General features: G+C 47.2%; 1 protein-coding gene and 1 non-coding gene across 3 annotated transcripts; both read right to left on the minus strand.

Moving 5' to 3' along the window:
- Positions 1 to 3,090: 3,090 nt before the first annotated feature.
- Positions 3,091 to 16,103, minus strand: PIPOX (pipecolic acid and sarcosine oxidase). 2 transcript variants are annotated; one of them, XM_057715842.1, is made up of 8 exons: positions 15,946 to 16,103; positions 14,557 to 14,705; positions 7,403 to 7,616; positions 6,937 to 7,119; positions 6,233 to 6,379; positions 5,699 to 5,857; positions 5,034 to 5,109; positions 3,091 to 4,735 (listed from the first exon to the last, which is right to left on the minus strand). In XM_057715842.1, the coding sequence occupies exons 1-8, from the start codon at positions 16,057 to 16,059 to the stop codon at positions 4,605 to 4,607; spliced, it is 1,173 nt and encodes a 390-aa protein (XP_057571825.1). In that variant the 5' UTR covers positions 16,060 to 16,103; the 3' UTR covers positions 3,091 to 4,604. The 2 variants fall into 2 exon arrangements, with proteins under 2 accessions (XP_057571825.1, XP_057571826.1); XM_057715843.1 differs by lacking the exon at positions 6,233 to 6,379 and having other exon boundaries at positions 4,472 to 4,735.
- A 6,888-nt stretch (positions 16,104 to 22,991) lies between these two features.
- TRNAW-CCA (transfer RNA tryptophan (anticodon CCA)) lies at positions 22,992 to 23,063 on the minus strand. The gene has a single exon. It is a non-coding gene; the product is annotated as a tRNA-Trp (tRNA).
- Between the last annotated feature and the right edge of the window lie 3,252 nt (positions 23,064 to 26,315).

Consider the following 26,315-nt stretch of genomic DNA (forward strand, 5'->3'; position numbering starts at 1 on the left):
CCCTGATGCTTGGGGCAGGCTGGGCAGGGGCTGGGGGGAAGGGGTAGAGAGCTGAATCATTTATAAAGCCTAATAAAGATGCAGATGAGCCTGCTGACGAGGAGCCCCAGAGCTGGGCTTATTCATTATTCAAAGTTATGTAAATGCCACTGGGTCCTGCGTGTTAGGTTCCTGCCCCTTGTCCCTGCTGCTTCTTCCTGCCTGACAGATCCAGCCCGCCCTTTGCCTCCCCTCTCCCCCCAGGTGCTTACCTTCATTCTCCCTGGCCCAAATCCCATTTCAGACCCTACCGCTTCTCTAGCCAGAAGTCTTCCAGAGGTTTGTTGGGAGGTCCTGGCCTTCAGGCAAGACTATATAGGCCCAAATAGATGGAATTCTCATTTTTAAAGATTTCCAAGGAAATCTTTAGTTTTCCTACGAGTGCTTACATACGTGTTTTAATATCTCACAAATCTACTTAGGGGGATGGATTTCCTGAGTTCTAACCTACACCCCTCTTGCTGCATGGGAAGCCCACCATTGAAATAGAATATCCAGTAACCAAATTCTCTTTAATCCCTCTTCTGAGAAGTTAAACGCAGGCATCAAGTCACTCCAGCCTACTGTCCCCAGATTAACTCATCTTTGTTGCTGCCGCCTACCTTTCTAGACAGGTGAACCTCATTCCAAGTTACAATCTCACTCCTTAAGCACTTAAACCTGTCCTGGTATACCAAACTCTGGTGAGAGTTTAACTCATACTAACTGCACCACATACCTCCTCTTTTCCACATTGGGATTACTGGTTTGTACCCCACAATTGGCTAGGTTTTAGGACTCAGATTACTTTTCCTTGACTCTCCTTTCTCTGTACCAGTCTTTCCCTTTTTCCCCATCACCCCCTAATTTTTCAGTTTGGTGAGGCTGAGAGATGAAGAATTGGGTCAGAGTCGCAATGGCATCGATTGCCTCTGCTTTCCCTTCTTTTCTGGACTGCCTCTCCTCCCTCCCCACCCCCAATCTATTTTTAGCCTGCCTCTGTTTTCCTTCGTCTGGTTGGCAACCATGCCAGCCTCTTTCTCTTCGCTGCCCTTATCTCTCTCCCGCAGCCTGTGCGGACCCCAGTTGCCCTTCCAGAGGTTTCTTATTGCCTGCCCGATTTATTTTGATTTTCTTCCATCTTGAAGATAGGTAGGGTCTGCCTGAAAGTGGATGCCTGGCCACGCTCAAGCAGAAGGGAGGCAGGGAGATAGTGCTGGTGGGTCTGTTTGGCAAATCCTTCAATGTTACTAAAACCCTCAAGTTGTCCTTTGAGCCCATCTACAATAGCTAGTCCTCTCCTCCATATCCACAGACTCTATTTCCTATATCCCCTCTTCCCCTCTATGGCCCCATCCCACCCCCAATAAGAAATGCTCAGTTCTTCCCATTTGGGCTGTGTGCATTATCCCTGCAGGTCCTCACTTGCCTTCTTTTTTTTTTTCTTTTTTTAAATTTTTATTTATTTGGCTGCACTGGGTCTTAGTTGCGGCAGGCGGGCTCCTTAGTTGTGGCATGCATGTGGGATCCAGCGCCCCAATCAGGAATTGAACCCAGGCCCCCTGCATTGGGAGCGCAGAGTCCTATCCACTGCACCATCAGGAAAGTCCCCTCACCTGCCTTCTTGGCCTGCACATCACCAGGCTCTTCTTATCCAATTCCTGTTTCTCTCCACTCTTCCCTGACCTCATCCCTCCCACACACACGCGTCCTAGCCCACATGCCCCTGCCCCTGCCCCTGCCCCTGCTTGCACTCTGTCTCTAGGACACACCAGCTCATTTATAAAGGGCCTTTGCCAGCTCAGGCAAGGCTTGTCAGCATCCCCCACTTGTCCTTTCTCAGCCTCCTCTAGACACTGGTCGCCTCCTTTAGCTGTCACCAGCAAGCTGAATAAGACTGGATATTTTGGAAGGGGAGCTGCAGCTGGCTGGGGGAGGAGGGTGGCACTGAGAGAAGCAAAGGCAAGGGGAACTGCGGGCAGCCGTGGAACAAGAGGGAGAGAGAGGTTCCCAGCATTCTTTCTCCCCAACTTTGCCAGCTTGGGAGCTGGCAGGATCTTACACTGATCCCTCTCTGTACTTCATTTTTCTCTCTCTCAGTAATAACACAATACCTTGCTTTACAATTTACCGCGTTCTCTTAGAGACATCCAGGTATCTGCTTGGCATACTCCCGCTCCTCCAAGTCTGCTCAAATGCCCCCTCCTCAGTGAGTCCGACCCTGACCACCATCAAAAAGGGCAGCCCCTCCCCCAGTGTTCGCTATCGTCCCCACTCTTTTCTGTTTTTTCCAAAACACACTTGTCACCCTCTAATGTATGATACAATTTATTTATATGTATTATTTACATGTCTTCTCACTGTACTATAAACACCACAAGGGTAGAGACTGTCATCTATTTTGTTCACAGATACATCCACCATGCCTCGCACAGTGCCTTGCGTATGGCAGAAGCTCAACATATATTTGTGTGTTGAATGAATGAATGAATAAATGATCTCATTTGATCGTCACACACTCCTGTAGTTAGTCAGTATTATTAGTCCCTTTTTTAAATTTATTTATTTATTTATTTATTTATTTATGGCTGCATTGGGTCTTTGTTGCTACGTGTGGGCTTTCTCTAGTTGTAGCAAGTGGGGGCTACTTTTCATTGTGGTGCACGAGCTTCTCATTGTGGTGGCTTCTCTTGTTTAGGAGCACGGGCTCTAAGCACGCGGGCTTCAGTAATTGTGGCACACAGGCTTCGTTGCTCCTCGGCATGTGGGATCTTCCCAGACCAGGGCTCAAACCCGTGTCCCCTGCATTGGCAGGCGGGTTCTTAACCACTGCGCCACCAGGGAAGTCTGATTCCCTTTTTTTTTTATTGTGGCAAAATATACATAACGTACAATGTACCATCTTAACCATTTTAAGTGTACAGTTGAGTAGCATTTAAGTACATTCACAGTGTTGTGCAGCCATCACCACCATCCATCTCCAGAACTTTTTTATCTTCCCAAACTGAAACTCTGTGCATTAAACAATGACTCCTTATTCCCCTCCTCCCTCCAGCCCCTGGCAACCACCATTTTGCTTTCTGTTTCTATGAATCTGACTACTCTAGGTATCTCACACAATGGAATCATATAGTACTTGTCCTTTCATGTCTGGATTATTTTATTTAGCGCTATGTCTTCAAGGGTGATCCGTGAGATGTAGTATTATTCCCACTTTACAGAGGCTGTGGTTCAGGGAACCAAGTGAGAGCACCCAAAAAGCAGGCTTGGCATGGGGTTGACAGGATTGGCTGGCTTTTATAATTCCCAGGAGAAATGAGTACTAATCCACATGCCTCGGCCTATCAGGCAATTGAAGAGTAATTGGAAAGTAATTTCCTCTGTGTTGTATTTCCTTTATTTTGACTCTTATTCCCATTTCCCACTCTTCCCCCCTCAGCGATTCCTTCGAACATTTCCACCCCACCCAGTCCCAGTGTTTTTCTCCCCAGAGCGCTTTAACTCCTATTCTTTTGGGTCAAACTGGCCCCGTCTGGAGATCCTCCTGCTTGGGATTCATCTGAGTGCACTCAGCCTTGCTTGAGTCTCTGTTTACACCTCTCACCCCTCCACCCACCCTGGGGCAGTTATGAGCCTGTTTCCTTCCAAAGCAATTAGTGCAAGGAGGCCAGCCGACTCGGTGTTAATGCCGTTTCATTAAGTGGGAGCAATCCTAATGATAATAAAATGGCACATTTAACATTCAAACATTGAACAGGGTTTCTAAGCGAGTGTGTCTCTCTCTTCCTTTCTGGTAGAACAGCTCCATCTTCATAAAGACCTGACAATACACCTTAATGAGAGACTAGGGAGCTGAGCATCTTTATAGAATTGGAGAGAAGATGAGAACCAGACAAAGAATCCAGAGAAAGAGGGTGCAGTGCATTGAGGGGATAAGGACCCCAAGGAGTCCTGGGGTAATGGATTCTGTGGTGCTAATTTAGACAATTAAAGCCTGTAAGAAATAAGGTCACATGGAAAATAAAGCCCACCACAGGCTTTCATGTAATGCAGTCATTTACTTATCTGTTTATTCAACACATTTTTTTTAACAAACATTACTGTGCACCCAAGATGAGCCAAAGTTTATGGGAGTTTGTGACAGAGGATGGCTCTAGTTTTATGAAAAGGAACTCCAAGGGCATTAGTGGTCTACAGATCATCTTATTTACTCTACCCCTGGGGCAGCTTTAGTCAGATCTATCCCAAATTCATCAAATGCCCCAGTGAGGAGAATTTTAACAACTGCTTTGGTTTCCTGAGCTAGTCCTTATGCCCCTTCCTTATTGAGATATCCATCGCCAAGGTCCTTGCTACTGTGTGATTATAAATTATCTGATTGAATTTCTGAAGCAAAAAAAGTGTGGGATTGGGGAGCTGGCTAGGGAAAGAAGGTAAATTCAATCAGCTGGTGTTTATGGGGGACTGAAGAGAGGCAAGAGAAAAGGATAACATCTCACAACCACTTCCTTCCTCTGAGAAGTCTTTCCCAGCAGAGGGCTTTATTCCCAGCTCCTGTGCACAGAAGGGAAACTGCTGGCCAGGGTTCAGAGGTGGGCTTTGCCCAGGCTGGGAAAGCGGCTGATTCGAAAAGGTGTCAAGTCATAGGATGGTGTTAATTTCATGCTTAATTCGTACAGGATCTTCCCCACAACAGGGGAAAGCTTGAACCCATGCCCTAGGGAAAGGAGAACAGGTGGTCAAGCATCCTCAGAGACAGGGGGCTGGGTTCCCTGGAAGCCCCCTACGCAGTCCCCAGATAGGGCTAACCTTGCCATTGGTCACATCCCAAGTCAGAAGTTGCCTCCCACCATGAGCACCCCTTCTTCTCTGATAGCCTTGCTCAGCCCCCTTATACACTCAAGGTCTAGGCTTTGATCCCTCTCTTTTCAGCTAAAAGCATTGAAAACACCATTTTGCCTGGCACTGAAGTAGGTCAGCTGTAAGGCACCCCATCTTCCCTTGCTCAGGCTCACCAGAGAATCCAGCACCAATGACAATGTTGTCATACTTTGGGTGTCGATCAAGAATGAAGTGCTCATCAGGGGTGTTCTAGAAAGAAACAATCACACCTGTGTCCTTTGAGGATAGAGGGAGGAGGAAGAACTGCGGGCTCAGAAGGGAGGAGACTCCGCTGCATCTCTTTCCAGCAAGAATGGGAATGGGGCACAGGAATTCTTTCTGCATGCCAGTGCCCTTGGGTACGCCTGTCTTTGTCATTTGTCCATCTGTCTCTTCTCATACAGAGCTATGAACACAGTAGGTGCTCCGTTAATGTGTGTAAACTAACTTAGCCAAGAGGCCTCAGGCCCTGGTGACATCTGTCTCTTCTCTTTGTCCCTAAGGCCTGCTCAACTAGAACATCTTGCCAAAAACTCTTTTAGAGCTCTTCTGGGAAACATAGTGAAGGACTGCCAGACATAAGCCTAGTTTCCTAATGAAAAGGAACATGAATAACCTCTAAAATGGGCCCTCTCTGGTGGAGGTGAACCGACCCGCAGAAACGAGCTCATTTGTTTCAAGTCACATACTATGTCAGGGGTCAGGTAGAGTCTGGCCTGAGCAGCGCAAGGCCGGTCTGACTCATTCCCCTGTTCTCCAGGGCTGCAGGAGGGCCTGGCCCAGCTTCCCACACCCTTACCGTGTACATGCAGTGTTCCATAATGGCAGGCTCGGGCTCTAGGTCGGGTAAGTGATCTCTGACAAAGCAGCTCAGGATGCGGACGTCTTGGATGTCTGAGAAAGCTGCAGGGCAGTCCCGCTCCTCAGGATCTGCATTGTTGCCGTGGTGATAGCTGACCTGGCTCCCAATCAGAATAGTGTAAGCTGGGAGGGCCAGCCTCCTGCACACACACCCCCTGTCCAGGGGGCAGGTTGCACACAGAATGCACCCCATCCATCATCCCAGCCTTCCGCAGTCCTGACAGATGCTGTTTATTGCCACATGAGGTTGCCTAGCTGTCCATTCCCCTGCCAACCCTACATTTGCAAAAGCAGGTCTCCCTTTCCTGGGGCCCAGGACAGCTGGGGGTCTTGTGTTGAACACAGTGAACAGTGAAGTCAGTTCCTGCTGCTTCCTGCCGGGATCTGAGGGAGTCTGCTGAGAGGGAAGTTAGAATAGCTGCCCCAAATCTGCATGGGCCCCTATTAGCCTTCTCTTGGCCTTTCTGCTCACCTTCATCAGCCCTGGGTACTCTCCAGAGGGCATCCCATAGATGTGGTGAGGAGCCAGGCCGAAGCCCAGGAAGCATGGAAAGGCCTGGGACACACCATAGCTTCCGGGAACCTTCTCTCGCCAGTAACACACATTGATCCGCAGGGTCTTGGGGCAGGAAGAGGAAGTGGGAAATGAAGGGGGAAAGCATTTCTGGGGTCCTGTACCCCTTTAATATAAACCCAGAGGCTCTGCTTATCTCACCCATCTTTGTTTCACTCAATTCTCATATCATTTACGTTACATTATGTTATGATGCATAAAAATTGCTGAATCTGTTTCTTCCCCTGTTCTTAATCTTCTCCCAAAACTGCATCCAGCCCTACTTCTCTCTCTCTCCAGGAGTTTATAATACCTCATGTTTATTGAGTGCTTACTATAGGCCAGGCCATCTCCTAGGGTCTTTTTTTTAAAGGTCTTATATATATTTTTTTTTAAAATATATTTTATATATTTATATATATAATATATATATAATTTAATTTAATTCTCCAACAGCCCTAGTCCCCATTTTATAGGTTATAAACTTGAGGCTCAGTGAGGTAAATGAATTTGCCCAAAGTTATCCACTAGCAAGTGGCAGATGGAAGACTCAAACTCAAGTCCATCTGAGTCCAAGGCTTCTTTTCTTAAGCACCACCTCTCAGACTTCCAGTTCCCCTTACCTTGAGAGGCAGCTCAACTCCCAGGGGACGGAGGAGTCGGTTGGTCCAAGGCCCTGCTGTGATGATCAAGCTTTTGGCTTGGTAGCTCCTGGAGGTGGTTTTCACCACAACTGGTAGCCCTGGTTTTATCTCCATCACCTTTTCTCCATCATGCACTATGCCTCCTAGCTGTCGAATTGCATCCTGAAAGGGCAGGAGCAGGGAAGGGTGAATCAGTTATGTATGTGGTTCACCCTGATGGACAAAGAATCCTTCATTGAGGGCAGAAAAGAGAGGGTAAAATCTAGACCTCCTCTCCCATGTTATCAAGGCCTAGCAGGGTATATAAAATTGCCTTGTTCAAAAAGTCAAGATTAAAGCGGGCATGGCAAAGGCTCTCATCCAACTGGGGGTCAGGGGATGTCTGATGGGGGCCCAGGATGCCCAGAGCAGGAGCTGCATTGCCCCTAATGCTGCACCGCATCACCTGGAGGGCTCTGAGCGCCTTGTTGGCATAGAGAATTCCTCCAGACTTGTCCAAGAGCCCCACTTCTCCCCTGGCCAACCGAATATTGGGGAAACGTTGTTTCAGTTTCTCAGATGGAAGACACTGGTGTTCCACTCTGTGCCTAGACAAAGTAGCCTGGATTATCTTTAATTCCGGGTTCTCCTTCATTCCCAGCAGCAGTAGTCCGGTCTTCCTGTAAAAAATAAATAAATAAATAAATAAATAAATAAATGGCACCTAGGTGAGAGTCTGCATCCAGGCTCTGGGCCCTTCTCTGTCATTCTTCAGCAAGGGGCCCAGGCCAGGCATCAAGGGGAGTCCCAGCCTCACATTCAGAATGGAGGCAAAGACATCTCCATTCTGTTGTAAGAGTCCCAGTATTGTTGAGCTGGTTTCCAGCCCATCCCCAAGTCTGCCCTTGGCTCACACTGTTGGTTTGCCTGTCACTCCATCTTCCCTCCTCAGGATCCATCCTGCCCTTGAGGTCAGAGATCCTAACTCCTCTTTTATCTCCACACCTAGAAAGTGCTAAATGTTCAATGAATTTGATAAGGTTTCTTCCCCTTCCTCCAGCAGTCCTGATCCCACTCACTATTTTGATCTCTATTCTTTTTTTTTTTTTCTGTGTTAGGTCTTTGTTGCTGTGCGTGGGCTTTCTCTAGTTGTGGCGAGCAGGGGCTACTCTTCATTGCAGTGCTCGGGCTTCTCTTTGCGGTGGCTTCTCTTGTTGCAGGGCCCAGGCTCTAGGCGCGAGGGCTTCAGTAGTTATAGTGATCGGGCTCAGTAGTTGTGGCTCACGGGCTTAGTTGCTCCGCGGCATGTGGGATCTTCCAGAACCAGGGATCTAACCCACGTCCCCTGCTTTGGCAGGCAGATTCTTAACCACTGTGCCACCAGGGAAATCCTGATCTCTGTTCTTTATCCCCTTTCCCCTCCCCAACCCCCTGCTGTTTCTTTTCCCTGTCCCTTTTTCTTGTCATATAGTGTTTTGTCCCTTCTTGTGTGTCTATCTCTTGGTTCCTTCTCAGAGGCTGCCTGCTTTGTGGACAGGGTCCTAAGTTGGGAGCTCTGGCTCTGGGTCCAGTGCTGGCATCTCCTCTGTGATCTTGCTCTGATTTCTCACTTCTCCAACCCCAGATTCCTCCTCTGTAATGCGTGACTGTTGGACTATTTGTGGTTCCACATCAGGGGAGTTGTGGAAATGGCATGGATCGGTTTTTTTTGCTTGTCACAATGCCTGGCGGTTGCCACTCACGTTTGGTGGGCAGGGGCCGGGGATGCTAAACCTGCAATGCTCAGGAAGATCCCACCCAAATGTGCCAATAGTGCCCTCATGCAGAAACCCCAGTAGATGAGATGGCCTCTTAGGACTCCAGCAATTAATTCAGCGATTCAGTGATTTTGTTTCTCCCTATACATCCCTCTGTGCTTCTTACTCTGTAAGAGAATGAAAGCCGTTTCTTTTTTAATGCTTTCCACCTCTCTGTCACAAGAAATCAGAGCTCCCTTTTTGTGGGAACTGATTGAAACAATAGAAAGGTCACTTTGGCCCTTGGGACCATTCCTGTAGTCCCTCTCGGTTTCAGCAGCCACAGTGACCAGCATCAGCCTGACACATCCCCCAGGTACTGTATATAAAGCTCGTAATAGCCTATAATGGAGTCTCATGGATATTACATGCTTCCAAATCCCACATTATCTGGTTGGGGGGATTAAAGAGAAGGTTGGGAGGGGGTAGGGACACAGCAGGCCCTGGGGCCGGTGTCAGTACACAGAGCTGCGCAGCGAGCCCAATCCATTTGCCACGGCCCCCACCTACCCAGCATCCACCACTGGTGAGAAAGCAGTGAGTGCCTCTGCCTCTTCAAAGCTCAGCAGAGGAAAGATGCTGTAGAAATTCCCACCAGCCAGCAGACAGTCTTTTTCCTGTGGCCCCAAAAGGACTTCAGATTGGTTCTCAGTTAATGAAAACCTGCCTAGTAAACTGCTTGGTCAACAGGATAATTAAGTCACCCAAGTGTACGTTCTTGAGCCCTCTGTACCTGGTGGGGTTGTGTCTGGGTAGAATTCTGGGAAAGACCTGGCTTAATCCTCACCTTAGCAGTCATAATGTCAGATCCCTGGCCCGGAAATCCCAGAGCAGCACATTCTAACCTCTGCCTACGATATACCAACCTTGGTCTCTCATATGCTCTGAGATTTAGTTACTTTCCCTTCTTTCCTCCCTCCCTTCCTTCCTCGCTTCTTCCCTTCCTTTCTTCTTTCCTTAATTCCTAGCTTCCTTCCTTCTTTCCCTGAAATAAGAACTCCTCTTACAGGAATGTACTGTATGGAGGAAATGAACTCATGCCAAGACAACAGGCAAATCTGTCGAATTGTGAAATGCTGAGTGATGTTCTAATTCCCAAGCCGTCCTGTGGTGGATGAGGCGGGAGCCCCCCATCCCTAGGAGTAATCAGCGAGCTGATTCTGCCGGTGAATGTAATTGTGCCGATTGTAATCATTTTGCGCCAGCTCTCTGCCCCTGTGGCATTTATTTCTTAGGCCGGATATTGATCTAACAGTGGGAAATTTTCCATCTGAATTTGTGATGCCGGACCCTCCCCGAGTTCGAAGATGTGTTTGGGAAATTCTCATTTTCCGTGGATCACAGCTGAGCTATTTGGCCTGAGGGAAACCACGCACTGCTGGAGAAATGCCTTGGATTGGAGAGAGATTTTTGACCATTATGAGCAAATCGGAAATAAATGTAAAACACTGCCTGGAAATGCAAAGGCCTGTCATTATGGGAGATAGGTGAGAGGCTCCTGTGGGAAATGCTTAGAGAATTGGAAATCAGTCAATCAAAACTGGGATTGGAGAACGGGCTTTTCCCCCCTAGTATGAAGATAGATGACTTCCATGGCCAGACTGAAAATCATTTAAGTGCTTATTTTCTTAATGGATTTTCCTAGATCCCAATAAACAGTCTGCTCATTCTGCATCAATTTCTCACCCCCATGCTCTGGGCCTCCCTCTCCTCTTTTTCTGCTCAGGTCCGGGCTGTGACATTTGGGGAGGAGGAGGCTGAGAAGGGATAAGGGCTTTGCAGGGGAAAAAAATGTCCAGGAAGTGAGTGGTCAGGGCCGATCTAGAAAGACAGCACCTTGAAGTGAGGCTGGGGTGCCGAGTAACCCTGGAAAGAGTGAAGCTCCCAAGTCCCAGAACACCATCAGCTGAGTGCACAGCATTTGGTACTAACTCTGCCTTCCTCCCAACCCTAGCTGGATCTAGTACTAGGAAGACATAATCAAAGATTCCTCCCAAGGGCCTTGTTGACTTCTCTGTGGCCCGACTCTAGCCTCAGACGTGATGGAGGGAGTTGTTGATGAGGGATTTCCACCAGTTACTATAGCAGGACAGGAGGCAGGATGGAGTGGGGAGGAATTGGGAGGGGCAGACAGCTCTCCCTGCATCTGCCATCTCCCTTCCCAAGCTCCAGCTTTCCCCTCTCTGGGTTACAAGTGCCAGGAAAGCCAGCTCTCAGAGTCACCTTGGGGAAGGGACTCCAATAGGGACTTGGTAATGGCTGCTGTCTTTGTTGGTTTTGGAGGAGCTCTTGGTGTTTCATCTTCCGCTCAGTGGGCCGAGGTGGAATTGGTTAACAAAGACTGCTCCAGGGAGGGGATGTGGCTGACAAGCCAGACACTTCGCAGACACAGGAAGCAGCAGCTGTGGAGGGGGCCACCAGGTTCTGCCAGCAGCTGTACTGCCTACGGCTGTGATCTTGTCTGATATTGTCAGCTAAGCAGGGGCAGCCCAGGTCAGGAGCTAGATAGTAGGACTCAAAGGGAGAAGGCGGGGCAGGAAAGAGATGGGCCACAGAGCTGGGATTTGCTCTTGGTATCAGCATCCTGGCTGTACACATCACAAAAGATTCAGATCTTGTGATCTGACACATGTGTCATTGTCTGTTCCCAGAATATATGCAAATATCCTGAACCCACCCACATTTAGTATGCCACTGTCACAGGAAATGGCAGAACAGAATGAAAAGAACTGGACAACCACCTTAACTACCAACTCCTGAAGGTTTTCTTTTTTTTTAACCATCATCAAATATCATTAAGTAAATAGTTTGTATCTATCAGTTCGATTATGATATTGTGCTGGTTCTTCCAGAAGAAGCTTGGAGAATAAGAACCATGCAGCTGATGAATGCTTTAGAAAATCAGAATTAGGAACAAAAGCTAAAGGAATTGGAATAGGAAGTATCTGTTCTGTGTCTCTACTAAGTAAAAGAACAAAATAAATTAGGGTACCTGAGTAAATTAGGTTGGCCATAAGAAAGGACTTAATAATAATAACAACAGCAACATCAATAATAATAATACCTAGCACTGTATAGAACGTCAAAGATTTTTCAAAGAGCATTCACTTTACTTTTCATTTTCCATTAGTTGGGGTTGTGAAGAGTAGGGATAGTCTTTTAAGAGGAGCTATGGTATGTGCCAGTCTTTAAATGTACGTTAGCAGCCTTCTGACCCGGGATGATTTAGGCATGAACTTGTTTGGAGACAGGGGATGGACGAGGTAACCAGTTTGTGGTATTTCCTAAATCGGGAGCCCGGAAGCTGTGACCCAGGGGCCAAATCAAGTCTGCCACCTGTTTTTGTCTGTGCCACAAGCCAAAATGGTTTTTATATTTTTAAATGGTTGATCAAAAGCAAAAGAAGAATATTTCATGACATGAATATTATCTGAAAATTCAGTGTCCATAAATAAAGTTTTACTGGAACCCAGCCATGCCCATTTGTTTATGTATTATCTGTGGCTGCTTTCACAATGGCAGAGCTGAGTTATTGGCAGAGTTGAATCATTGCAACAGAGACCATATGGCCTGCAAAGCCTGCAAAACTTACTGTCAGGCCATTCACAGAAAAAGTTGCCAAACCCTGTTCTAAACTAAAAGTTGAGTAATTCTGTGATTTGCACTATGGATTAAGACCCTGACTACTCAGTAGCAACCCTCTCACAAGTTGGTGGGGAGAATTAAGTGAGTTAACAAGGATCAAATACTTTTAGAACAGCCTTAGTTTCTTATTATAAGCACTAAAACATGCAGTTATGATGATAATGGTGATGATGGTTTGTCAGGTACTATCTAAGCCCTTCACAAACATCCCCACAACAGACACAGGAAATAGATATTATTACCCCTACTTTACAGTTAAGAAAACTGAGTCACACAGAGGTTAGAGAGCTTGCTTTAAACCACACAGCTAAATATAATATGTCAGAGCGAGCTAATATCTAGGGTCAGGCCTGCCTGGTTCCAAAGCCCTTCCAAATTCCTGTCCTCCTGCCAAAGAGAAGGATTGTGAGATTATGAGTTTCTCCTATCCAAGGGTTCCTTTCCCTCTCTCCAGCAGCCCTTCCCCTTGATATCCATGGTCGCTGCATCTCGTCTGTCTCCTCTTGCCTTTCTTCCCGCCTTGCTCGAAGGAGACAGGATACAGCTGACCCAGAATAAGTGGAAGGAACTGCCATTTATTCAAAGGTGCTAGGCACAGTGCCAAGTATTTCATAAGAGTCTCGTTTAATCCTCACAAAGCCCTATGAGAAACATGAGGCGCAGAGAGGTACAGAAACTTTTCCAAGGTCACACAGCTGGTAAGAGGCAGAGCACAAAGTCAAATTCAAGCCTATCTGATTCCAGAATTGTCTCCCTTCTGAAAAATTCCAGACACTTTCCAAACATCTCTTAGTTACCTCCTTGTCTGCTGGGATGAAGTGTGCTCTCCAAGGCCTTGGCAGTTCTTTCAGCACAAGATACTCAGCAGTATTCACAGATGGCTGACAGAGAGGGGTCCCCTTGGCAGGCCACCCCTCAGCAAGACATGCTCCTTTATTTGGGTGCTGGGTGCATTAGCTGCCTCTGGAATAAATCTGTAATTAGCTGCCCTAGATGTATTTGCATAATAGATTTCACTTTGTTCTTAAGTTAATGGTGTTTTTGCAACAGAACCATAACCTCTTGGTTCCTGGCCATTAAAATAACTGCCACCCTGTAGGGTAGAGCAGTGGTTTCGAAGGAAATTCAGTTAAGAGCCACAGAGAAGGTGGGAGGGGTGGCGGGACGGGTGGTAAAAGTTCTCTTTGCCTCCTGGGTTCTCTGCCTACTTCCCTGTGAGTATTTGAAAGGTCAGGGAGGGGGGTCTTAAGGGTCAAAGAGTGCCATGGGGGCAACAGGAAAATAGCTGCAGGCTCACGCCCTGGCGAGCAAAGCAGCCTAAGGAGCATCCCCATTTGTTCCTATGGGGGGAAGTATTCGGAGAATGAAATGGATTTATAAGGGTTGTTCTAGGGGTGAGGACCCAGCATGAAAGGTTGTGATACTAGTAGGAATATAAAGAATCAAGCAGGGACTTCCTAGGTGGTGCAGTGGGTAAGAATCTGCCTGCCAATGCAGGGGACACAGGTTCGATCCCTGCCCCAGGAAGATCCCACATGCCACGGAGCAACTAAGCCCGTGCGCCACAACTAGTGAGCCTGTGCTCTAGAGCTCGTGAGCCACAACTATTGAGCCCATGTGCTGCAACTACTGAAGCCCACGCGCCTGGAGCCCATGCTCTGCAACGAGAGGCCACCGCAATGAGAAGCCCACGCACCACAAGGAAGAGTAGCCCCCACTCGCCGCAACTAGAGAAAGCCCATGTGCAGCAATGAAGACCCAACACAGCCAATAAAATAAATAAATTAATTAATTAATTAAAAAAAAAAAAGAATCAAGCAGAGGCCTCCTCATCTATTTCAATCCCTGCCCTGAGAGAGTCTCTGACAGCTCCATGGAGATGTAGATACAAACTCCAGCATCTGCCCAGTGTCTTTCCAGCCGTTTTCGCCAAACAACCCCTGCAAGCCTTGGACACATGGTCTAACCCCAGCCCTGGAACTCAGAGCTTGGCAGGAGACAGCTGGACCTGTGGGGTGATCAGGATGACAGCAGAATGCTTCCAAGTGTCTGGCACTTCCTGAGGCCCTGTGTCCCTCTGTTGCACATCAAGTGTTCCAGGCACCACCCCCTCGCATAGTAAAAGCACCCCCAGGTGTTGAGCCCCAGGATTCAAGGAATTCTCCCCCACCAACCCAACCTGTATAATTGGGTTCCTGCCTCATGCTCCAGCTGGGCCCATATCTGGTAGCACTCAGCCATCATCCTGGTGTAGAATTCTTCAGGGTACGCCATCCGGATTATCCGGCTCTGCCCATGGGAGCTTCCTCGGGAGTGCAGGAGGAAGAACTGGAGAAGGAGGACAAGAGAAAATTGCAACTGTCAGCCCTCCCCTTTAGGAGCCAGCTCATCATGTGCTGTCCACAAGGAGCACTTATTCTTCAAATATTTCCATAGAGTCTCCCTTTGTGTCCAAGTTACTGATTTGGCTTCAGGAGAGAAGTTCTTCAGTAGCTTTAACTCAGGCATCTTTTTTGCTAATATCATTCACCTCCCAAAGTGCCTTTGTGAGTTAGTTTTCAGTCATCCTGCTGCAACCGCGCCCCACTTAGACCATGGAGGAGCAGAATTAGAAAGAAACTTCGAGATCATTCTAGTCTAGGCTCCTCATTTTATGGACAAGAAAACTGATGCTGACTTTCTCTGTAGCTTCAGATTGCTCAGGACAAGGGAACCATGTTGGGATTTAGCAAACAATGGAGCGTTTCCTACAAGGTTGGACCAGGAAGCGCTCAGGCTTTGAGAAAACTGATAGAGAAATGAAAAAGGTTTCTAACCAATCCAGCTCATTACCAAGAAGAGTAAACCAAAACCAGCCTGGATAGATATAGGCAGAATGGGAGGGTAGAAACCTTCAGAAGGTGGGCTGGGTGGACCTGCCCTGGGAAGGGCCCTGTGGGTATACAGGGCCCACCCACAAGTGCAGTGGTTATTAGACTGTACTTCATGGGGTCATTTTTCTATAAGGAAAAAAAACACAAAAAACCTAAGTCTTATTTCCTGTGTATCAAACAAGGAGGCTGCTATTATCCAGAGGTGGCAGAAAAAAACAGAAGCCTCTGTTTCTGTTTCTGGATTCCAGAGCAAGAGGCCAGGAATATGTAGGGAAGAATCCTACCTCCTAAGCTGACAAATCAGTCTTTGCTTCTGGGCAAAATTATCTTTACTTACGGTTACCCAAAGCAGAATTGATTACTTTTCTGGGCTAGAGCAACCGTTTTGGCACAGAAGAGACTGGGTGGGAAGAAGGAAGAGAATGGGGCCTGGGACACTTCTTGGTCAAGGGCAAGATCTGGGAGGCAGCAAAAGGAGAAAATGTGCCTAGAAACCCAAAGTGGATCTTAGGAAAGCTGGAACTTTCTTTTCATTATCGTGAAAGACGCCAGGCAGCTAAGCTACAAATTGCATAGAATTTGTGATGATCAGGCCTTTTGGCCTTCACGCCACAGCCTGCTGGCTCCAGAAAACCCTCTTGGGGGAGGAGAAAGGGACGGTTCCTGAGGTCAGGAGTGCAGAGGGGACACGGTACCTGCTCCAGCAGGAGGACCCTCTTCCTGTGTTTGGCCAGGTGGTACGCAGTGAAACAGCCCTGGATGCCTGCCCCGATCACGATGGCGTCATAGAAATCTTTCTGAGCAGCCATCCTGCCCTACAGCCTCAGAGACCACATACAAAGGAGAAGGCAAGCAGAAGTAGTCTCCAGCCTGAAGGAGGAGGAGTAAAGCAAAGTCCAGTGTCTGGCCAGCAGTCCCACAATCCCCTGGGCCCTGTCCTTCTCCCCACTCCTCCCAACCCCCAAAGCCTGGCACAGGGCTCAGCCCCCGCCTCCCCTGCAGAGCAGAGCTGGGTAGTCTGATTTGTGAGGTTTAGCCCGGCTCAGCTGCCAACCTCACCCTTGCATCCCTCTAGCTTTCTATTCTTGGCTCAATTATTGTCATGCAAATGGGCTCCTTCCTATGCCACCTTCCTGTCTCATTATGATCTTTGTCTCAGGACTCCGGCCCTGGAATTTCAATGCCTCCTAGACCAAGCTGGGCACCCGGAATGCTGCCTCCCCCTGCTGGCTTCCCTCTCTCCAGCCTGATTTCCTTTGGAGATTCTAGAGGGCCCAGCTAAGAACTTGGCACGATGCCCAGGGTAAGGCCCACCTCCCTGGTGGGTGGTGAGGTCAGGGGGGTAGACGCAGGGGCCAATTGGGAGGGCAGGTTTGTGATTACAAAATTATTCTCAGCATGTTTTACTTTAGCCTTTTAAAAAGGAGAAATGATCCTGAACAAATGGAAAGAACAGAGTGAGAGGAGGAGCACAGAAGGGGACCAGGCACCAGCCTAGGGCATGAGGCCCCTGGAGTGAGGGCCCCCTCTGTGCAGGGCAGTGTGCTAAATAACTACTCTTGCATTCATTTGGGACAGAGCTGGGATTTGTAGGGCCTAATTCTTATACAATTTGGGGGGGCCTCTTTAAGAAAAGCGAAAGAAAAATGGTGAATACAAAATTAGGTGCTAGGACTTGGAAGAGATTGTGCAATTAAGGAGCCCCGTGGTTGAAGTTTCATTAGCTTTGCAATAAATCAACTTCTGCATGCATTATCTAGCTTAATCCTCACAACCCTAGGTGTAAATATTTTTATCCCCACTTTTGGCACATTAAAGATGGCCCCCAATTCTTGGTCACTCTTCCCATCACAGGCTCTGTGACTGCTTGACCTACAGAATATGGTGGAAGTGACACTGGGACACTTTCTAGCCCAGGCCTTAAAAGCAGCTTCTTCTTCTTATCTTGGAGCACTCACTCTTGGAGCCCTGAGCTTCCATGTTAGTCTAACCACACTGTTGCAGAGACCACGTGGGGAGGCCCTGAGACTACATGAAGAGTTGCATATAAGAGTGAAGCAATCTTGGACCCTTCAGCCCAGCCCAGCCACCAGCTAAATACCACTGAGTGACCCAATTAATGCCACGTGGAGCAGAAGACTCACCCAGCTAGGACCCATCTGAATTCCTGACCTACAAAACCATGAGATAGAGTAAGACGGTTGTTGTTTTTAGCCACTAAGATTTGGGATAGTTTTTTATGCAGCCATAACCGAAACACCACTTTACAGCCAAAGACATGAAGGCTTACAGAGGTCATAACTTGCCCAAAGCCACACACCTGGTAAATATAGGCACTGAGATGTAAACCTCAGTTTGCCAGCTCCAGAACCTGTTCCCTTAATCACTGAGCTATATCAAGGAGAAGTCACACTTGTAACGATGATTCTGATTTGACTACTTTGCTGTTTCTCTCATGGCCATACCTTGAGTGGGAGAAAATAATGGACCAGGACATACGTGTGACCACAGGAAGATGCCTAGCCCTAGCAAAGGATCCTCCAGCCTTAGCAACTAGCTGTCCTATCACCCCAGACTTCCTTTCCTAGGAAAATAGGGGTTCAGAGAGGGGGTGCCATATGACTGGCTTTTCTTTTCTTCTGAAAAAAATTTCTCTAAGATCCAGAAGTTACCTTAACTCTCCTTCACCCCTGACCCACACAGGACAAGATAGCATCCGCCTCACAATGGGACAGCTCCCTTAGGGTAAAAAGTGGCAGCCATAACTGAGAAAAATGGACCATTTAAGTATGTAAAGGCTTGATATAAATATATAAGGTCAGCCTTCGGATTTCTCTTGATAAGATGTCAGAGGAGATGAACAGTTTACACAAAGGAGAAGCAGACAATAAATCCTCATGTGGAAGTGTGCCCAGTCTCACTAGCAATGAAAGAAATGGGAATTAAATAACTTCAAGGTACAATTATGTGCCTATGAAATGAGCAAAAATAAATAAAAATGATAAAATCAAATGTTGTCAGTGCCATAGGGACAGAGAGAGAGTAGGGTGGCAACTCAGATTGTCTGGGCTTTCAGGGAAGCACTGGGGCAGTAAAATGGTTCAAACCTTCTGACCTAGAAATTTGACTTGGGGAACTATACCCCAAGGAAATATCCAAGGGAAGAAAAAGGCATTTGTATGAAGACATTTCGAGTTGTGCTTTTATAATATAAAAAAAATGGGAAACAACCCAGCCACAGGGGATAGCTGAACAAACTCTGGCACGTTGACACAATGGAATACTAGGTAAGATTCAAAATGACAAGTGTGAGGACAGAGGGCTCCGCAGACATGTGTATACGAAATCATACGGAGGAAGAGAAGCAGAAAACAAATAGACACACACGGATCACAACCACGAGGTGTGTGTGTGTGTGTGTATCAAAGATCTAAAGAGAATTTGGCAAGGTAATTGAGCTTCATGCTCATTAATTTCCATATTCTATGAAAATGGTGCTTCCATTCATAATTTGTAAAAGGATAAGGAGAAATCCCCTGAGGAAGCAGATGCTTCAGATCTTCCCGGTCACCGGTTCCAGGGCCTGGGGAAGTTCTTTCTTTGTTCTAATCTCAGTTTTCCCGGCTGCCCCCCTGACATTTCTTATTGTTCGTCCTCCAGGGAAGCTACAAAGCGGCTCTGTATCCCACCTCTCCTTTGTTTAATATAATATAACTTCAGAAATAAAATAACAATTCCATTTCCCATCCCAACTTCACAAGCCTGCCCTGGATTCCTAGACTCATGCATTCTGCTTCTTGTTAAGAATTTCAAACAATTCCTCTGAAAGCAGACACTGGCCATGGTCCAACCTTGGAATGAAAAGCAAACCGGCTTCTGAAGGCTCCCCGCTTCTCTCAGGGTTGCCCGTCCTTGTGGCCGTCCTGATAGGGGCAGGTAGAGAGAAGCGGTCCCCTCAAATTCCATTTTAGCACCCATTCTGGATCGGAAGACCATTAAAGGGAGAGCCAGCAGCCCTACACCACTGCCGTGTGTCAGCAATTGCTGCTGCGTCCTGGGGCAGAGCCACCGAGGATGTGAGGCTGAACTGCTCATCTGATGGTTTGATTGACACTTCGCAGACAGGGATGGGAGAACCGAGCCAGGGAAGCAGCAAGCTGTACAGCTCAGAAATAATGAGAGGACCTGAATCGTGAGAGAGAGAGAGCATGGAATAAATAAGAGAGACCTAGGAGTTGAATGACGAGGGAGAGGTTTCAGTTCTTTCCTCTGCACCTCTTTGCCGAGGAACTAGAGCCCGTGGCAAGGAGACAGGCAGGCTGACCAGGAAGCGGCCCCTCCGGACCCATTGTGCCAGCTGCTGGGGTGTTTGAGGCAGAATGTGCAGAGGATGCCAGCGCGACAAAACCAAGAGCTGCAGAGCTGGATCTGTACGTGGTCTCCATACACATTTCAGACCTATTGCACGTCTCAGCTTTCATCCCTCTCCTCCACCCCTCTCCTCCATCCCCACTCCCTCTGCCCCAGGTCCATCCCTCTGCCTTCCTTCACCTAGATTCTTGCATTAAACCTCATAACCAGTCTCTCCACCCCATCCTTGCTGCTCTTAATCTATTCTTCCGTGTTCCTGCCAGAATCCTCTCTCTAAACAGCAAATGTGAAGAGGTCACTCCCTTGCTGAAAATTCTTTAATAGTTGCCTATTTCCCATTAGGATAAAATAGCAACTTCTTAGCTTGGTACACAAGGCAGTAGGCGTCCTGGCCTCTGTCTGCTCCTGCAGTTCTACCGCGGGTCCCTTCTCACTGTGCTCTTTAGGCCCTGGCAAGGCTGAGCTGAGAGAGGTTCCAGCAGTCCCTGGATGATTCCAAATCCCCCGCCAAACCCACGAGCTGACCTAGATGGCCTCTCTGCTATAGTCCCTTCCTGCCCTGTCTATGCCTCCATGGTCACGATGAGCAGAGAATATTTTAATTGTCTGCATATCTGCCTTCGCCTAAGCTCCTCAAGGAGAGGGGTCTTCTTTCGATCGTCATTTTTTATAGGTAATAACAGACATAGGAAACAACAATGAAAGCTTCGAAAGAAAACACGGCAAAAAGGAATTCTCCTTCCCACCCTATCTTTAGCCATTTCCTGCTCCTCATCACATGCAACACTGTTACTATTTTCTTTTGTATGCTTCCAGAGATGTTCTATGGGTATACAAACATACTTACATGGTATATTCTTTTTTTTTTAAATCTTAGAAGTAACGTACTGTACGGCACCTTGCTGTTTCCATTTCCTATACCTTGGCTTCCACCTGAGTGATCCAGGGCTGGTACATTCTTCCTGATGGCTGCATAGTATTCCCTGGTATGCAGGAGGTATATGGGACAGAAGAGCACCCACACGTGTTTGCTGAATAGACAGTGGGTTTCTCTGGCTGTCACAGGCATCTTAGACATGTGCCTCTCTAGTCCACTGGAATTAGGTGTTCAGGGAGGTGCGAGGTCTGTTCTGGACTCTCTCAGCAAGGTTTATCAAAGGTTGACAGTGTCTTCCGTGAGCTGCTGAGGACAGTACCCTCCTTCAGGCCAGGAATCCCCAGAGGCCCTGACATCTTCTTCCTGCCGTGCCTTTGTTTTGTGTTTGTTAAATAGCAAATATTAGGGTCAACTCTGCTCCCTCAAGATACAAGAGTTTGATTGCTAGGCAGTCTCCAGGGGAGGGAGGAAATAAGGAGAGTCCTGGAAATCGGGGCTGAAACCTCTGAGAAAATATTAAATCATCATTTAGCCTGAGCACTGGGGATCTACCTATGAAAGGAGGCTCTCAGACCTCACTGGAATGAGAGGAAATGCAATAAAAATGAGGGAGGAGAGGTTTTTATTGTCTTAAGGGAAAACGTCCCTGAAGATGAACAGTGGCATCTTCTTAATCATGTCTTGAGGCCTTTCTATCCCAGCTCTATACAAATACTTGTGCGTATTTGCACATTCATCTGACTATGGTGCTCTAAGATATACCCAGGTGTTCATTAAGTAGCTGTCTTTACACGTATGTGTATCTGAGTGGGTATATTTCCACCACTAGGCTTTTGGAGAAGGTCCCATTAAATCTCAGCAGATGTTGAGGGAAATGACAAATCAAAGTGTTGATAATTGGTGTCCCAGTTCTGCTCCTTGGAGTAAGGGTGTGTCTGGAATGGAGACTACATATGAATCCTCTGTCAAGAGCCTCCCCTTCCTCTCTCTTCCATGTCTTTCTTATGCTTCATACCCTGCATATCAGGAAACTCTGGGTGGAGAGTTGCAGGGAGGAGTGAGAATTGGGGGCAGGAAAAGAAAAGTAGCTTTCACAGGGATTGGGCTGGCTTGACAGGTGACAAATAGCAACTAAAATTCAGTAGCGTGCAAGAAGATTAACTCCAGGGAATCAGCTCTCCGGTATTCTCCAGTTTTCAAGTGGATAGTGTCTCCCCCTCTTCCCATCTCTTCAGATGTTGCTGTTTGTTAGGGAAGGCAGATAGATATGATAGGTATGGGAGTTCAGGATATGGTAGTATACGTCTGGATACTGCCGGACGTAGGGTCATAGAGGCAGAAAATCAGAGGGAAGCCTGAGAGAAAGGAGGGAAGGGAGGGGAAGCAGAATTCTGGATGGAAACTAATAAATCATCTTCAATTCCCATTTTCTGCTTGTTGCCTCCAGGCTGCCCCCCAAACCAGTCTAGCCCATCTCTTGAATGATCATGCCTGCAAGAGTCATCTGTTACTCTGCTTTTTCACTAGTTCTTATTCTTCTGTTCTTGTTTCTGTTTCTGCCTTGGGCCCCCTTTCTTCCCTTGAGATCAAGAGAGAAAGAGAGGTTTGAGGGAAGGCCTCTGTAGACAGATGGTACAATACCAGGGCTTGGTTGGAGGAGAGACCTCAAGGCAGTGGAAGAGGGAGAAAGGCCTAAGGGAGCCAGGGAACCTTGGGTACCAAAGCCACAGGGCTCTGCTTCTTGGTGGGAGGCTTAATGGAGTTTAGCCTGCTGGGGCTGGGAAGAAAACTCTCAGTGGTACCACTCCCTCCTTTCTCATCTGGCTGCTGGTTTAAACAGGACTTTCATGCTTGGGATTTACTGGCCTCTTGAATTTGTGGATTAGTGTATTTTATTCTGGAAACTACTCAGCAATTGTCTCTTCTCAAATATTTGCCTCTGCCCTATTTGTTCTTTCCTCTCTTTCTGGGGTGTTAATTACACACCTATCAGGCCTCTATCCACTGTGTCTCTTATCCTCACTATTCCCTCCTCCCTCTTTTTTCCTCTCTGTGCTGCATTCTGGGTAATTTCTTGCTATTACCTTTTACTTTGCTAATTCCCTGTTCCACTGCATCTGAGTGCTTTCAAATTAATGAGTTGCATTTTAATTGCAGTTGCTGTGGGTTTTTTCTTTTTTTAGGTTATTTTGTCACCTTATGCAATTTCTTATTCCTTGTAAATATTTTCAGTCTTGTCTTTTATTTGTTTGACTGCAGGAAGCATGATTTATAGTCTACATCATTTTTATTTATTTTTTGGCTGTGCCATGAGGCTTGCAGAATCTTAGTTCCCGGACCAGGGGATTGAACCCAGGCCTCAGCAGTGAAAATGCAGGGTCCTAACCACTGGACCACCAGGGAATTCCCTATAGTCTACATCTTTTCTTTTTTTGGCTGTGCCAGGTCTTAATTGCGGCACACAGGATCTTCATTGTGGCATGCGGGATCAAGTTCTCTGAGCAGGGATCAAACCTGGGCCCCTGCATTTGGAGTGCAGAGTCTTAACCACTGGACCACCAGGGAAGTCCCTCTATAGTCTACATCTGATCATTCTAATTGTGAAGTCTCAGTTGTTTTTTGTTTCTCTCTTGTTTCTATGATTCTCACTCATGGAGCCTTATTTTCTTGCAGGTTTGGTTCTCTTTAACCAATCTGGTAATTGCACTTGAACAAATTATTATGTATTATATATTGTTCCAAATAAATAGGAATAATTTGAGTATGAAGGAGCCTTCCTCTAGAGAAGAGTGTGCTTACTTCTGCCAGGCATCAGGGGTACCACCAGTCCTGAGCTATCTAAACAAGTTCCTAGTCCGAGGTTCCCTGGATCACCGAGGCAATGTGAATCTGGGCTGAAGTACTTCAGTCCACCCTTACCCTGATGATGTAGCCATTTGGGATCTCACTGCATTGAGGAAAGGAGCTTCTATTAGACTTTCCACCAACTGCAGGCACTGAGCTTGGGTTTCTAACCCCCTCCCTCCTCCAGGTGATGAAAATGAAAGTTCAGATTTGCTAGGGTTTCTGGGCTCTTTCACAGAAAAGTGGTTTCTGTGCTCTGGTTTTTTTCTTCCATGTTGGCCCCTTAATTCCTTACTATTTTATCAACTCTTTGGGTCTTTTAAGGTGTTTTTGATATTTTATCTAGCACTTTTAGTTGTTTTTACTGGGATGGTTGGTCCAAATAACTCAGCCTGCCATAACCAGGCTTCCAAACTCAGTTGCAATCAGATTACTAGTACCCAAAATACATCACCCGGGGTTCCTAGGTGGCACAGTGGTTAAGAGTCTGCCTGCCAATACAGGGGACACAGGTTCGATCCCTGCTCCAAGAAGATCCCACATCCCACGGAGCAACTAAGCCCATGTGCCACAACTATTGAGCCTGCACTTTAGAGCCCATGAGCCACAACTATTGAGCCCATGTGCCACAACTACTGAAGCCCGCGTGCCTAGAGCCCATGCTCCACAACAAGAGAAGCCACGGAAATGAGGAGCCTGTGTACCTCATTTCACAACAAAGAGTAGCCCCCGTTCACCGCAACTAAAGAAAGCCCGTGTGCAGCAATGAAGACCCAACACAGCCAATAAATAAATAAAATTTATTTAAAAAAACCCAAAATATATCACCCCTTCAGTATGTCCTCCATTTACACTCCCCTGTCCCCTTCCTCCTCAGATACCAAGAGTGAAAAAAAAAAGCAATTTTCAACAAGAATGACCCCCTTTTCAGAGGACAGCAAGAGTGGGAATCTCATAATAGCCACCATGAGATCAGATTTAGAGGTGGACCAGCCAGGCTTTGGCTGAAGGGCCACTATACATGGGACCCTAAAGCATCATCATAACTAGAATAAGATAGAAGAGAATTTTGCTGACAAGATGACTTTTAGAGAATCAGTCTATTTGTGTAAAAGAAAAACTATTTTGATAAGAAGCAGGTATAGACTGTGACACCCCCGCCTCATCACCCAGGTTAACCGCCTTCAGCTGAGCGTGGGTCCTACTTCACAGTTTTTGTTTTAAAGAATGGGGCACGCAACTGCCCACCAGAGCGGAATTGCTCCGAACAATGAAGAAACAGGGTCCTCTCTTCAACCTTCCTCTCTGCAGCACCTAATCCCTTTAAATAAAGTGTTAAACAAATATTTAAAGAAAATCAGTTTTCTCTCTATAAGGATAGCAAGAAACTGGCAACACTAGCTGCCCCTGAGGAATGAAGCTGGGTGAAATCTTGTTATATAGGGAAAGGCTTAGAAGAAAACACTGTACAGATAACTGCTGTCCTGAGGGGGCTCAGGGACAGACTCTGGGCGTCGTCAGCATCCTGCCTTCACCTAAGCTCCCAACCACAGGCAAGGTTTGGCCTTGGTAGGATCCAAATCCACAGAAGGGCCAGAAAGCAGATGAAAGATGGTGTGCAGCACCTGGAAATGTAGGGCATATAAAAGGAGTAGGATTGGGGCTTCCTTGGTGGCACAGTGGTTGGGAATCCGCCTGCCAATGCAGGGGACGCAGGTTCGATCCCTGGTCCGGAAAGATCCCACATGCTGCAGAGCAACTAAGCCTGTGCACCACAACTACTTAGCCCACGTTCTGCAACTACTGAAGCCCATGCACCTAGAGCCTGTACTCTGTAACCAGAGAAGCCACCACAGTGAGAAACCCACACACCGCAATGAAGAGTAGCCCCCACTTGCCACAACTAGAGAAAGCCCATGTGCAGCAACAAAGATCCAACATAGCCAAAAATTTAAAAATTAAAAAAAAAAAAAGAGTGGGATTGCAGGGCCCACACTGGGTCTCATCTCACTGAGCAGGGTCTCTTACAGAACCTTGAAAGGATGAGTTCCCAGTGACATGGAGAGTATTAGGAAACTGGTCCCTGCTTCCTGCCTTGCTGCTTCATCCTGGGAACCCCCGTTCTCTCAGTCTCTCTCTCTCTGTCTCTCCCTGCCTTCACCTATCATATTTGTCCATCTTTATTTTCTTGATATTTGGAGGGGCAGAAGAAGGAAAGGCCTAGAAAAGATATTGAGAGGAGTCCAGCTGTGTTTGGAACAGACTGTCAGTGCTCCTTGCCCAGAATTCTTAAAGGAAGAGAGAAAGCCGAGGTTCATGGAATGCACTGAGAGAGGTCTGCCTGGAGTCCATCCAGAAAGATCTCTGGACACCCTGGGGGCTCTGGACAACCCTGGTTCTTATCATTGCTCCTTAATAACCCTTCACTACATTATATAAGTGCCCTCACTTTATAGACATCTCACTGAATCTTCACAACAGCCCTGGGAGGTAGGCGGGGCAGGCATTCTTACCCCCATTTTGCAGATGAGAAGACTGATAGCTAGTAAACGACAGAGCTAACATTCCAATCCCAAGCCAGGAGTTCAAACCCCAAGACTTTCTCTACATCCAGAGATAGGCCCAATGGTCTTGCTCCAGAGTATCCTGGGTGCTGGCCTCAATGCTCATATGCAGAATGGGCAAGAATGTGGTTCATTCCGTGTTGCAAACCCTAGCATTCCCCACCCCACATCCTGCAAAGAAAGAAAAGGAGCATGACCCCCAATGGGAAGAAATTCTAAAGCAGCCCCTGAGACCTTTGGAGAAGCTGTCTGATTTATTCTAGTCCCTACTGGTTTTCTGTGCCACATTTATAAACGTCAGCACTGGAAATGAAGTTCCCACTGCCCCAGCAGCTGCTGGTTGCTGCTGTTGCTCACCAAGGGTTCAGAGAAAGTGTTTCCCCCTCCTCTTGATTGATAGAGAGCTGAG

This window comes from Hippopotamus amphibius, chromosome 17 (genome assembly GCF_030028045.1).
Source record: "Hippopotamus amphibius kiboko isolate mHipAmp2 chromosome 17, mHipAmp2.hap2, whole genome shotgun sequence".
NCBI lineage: Eukaryota > Metazoa > Chordata > Mammalia > Artiodactyla > Hippopotamidae > Hippopotamus > Hippopotamus amphibius.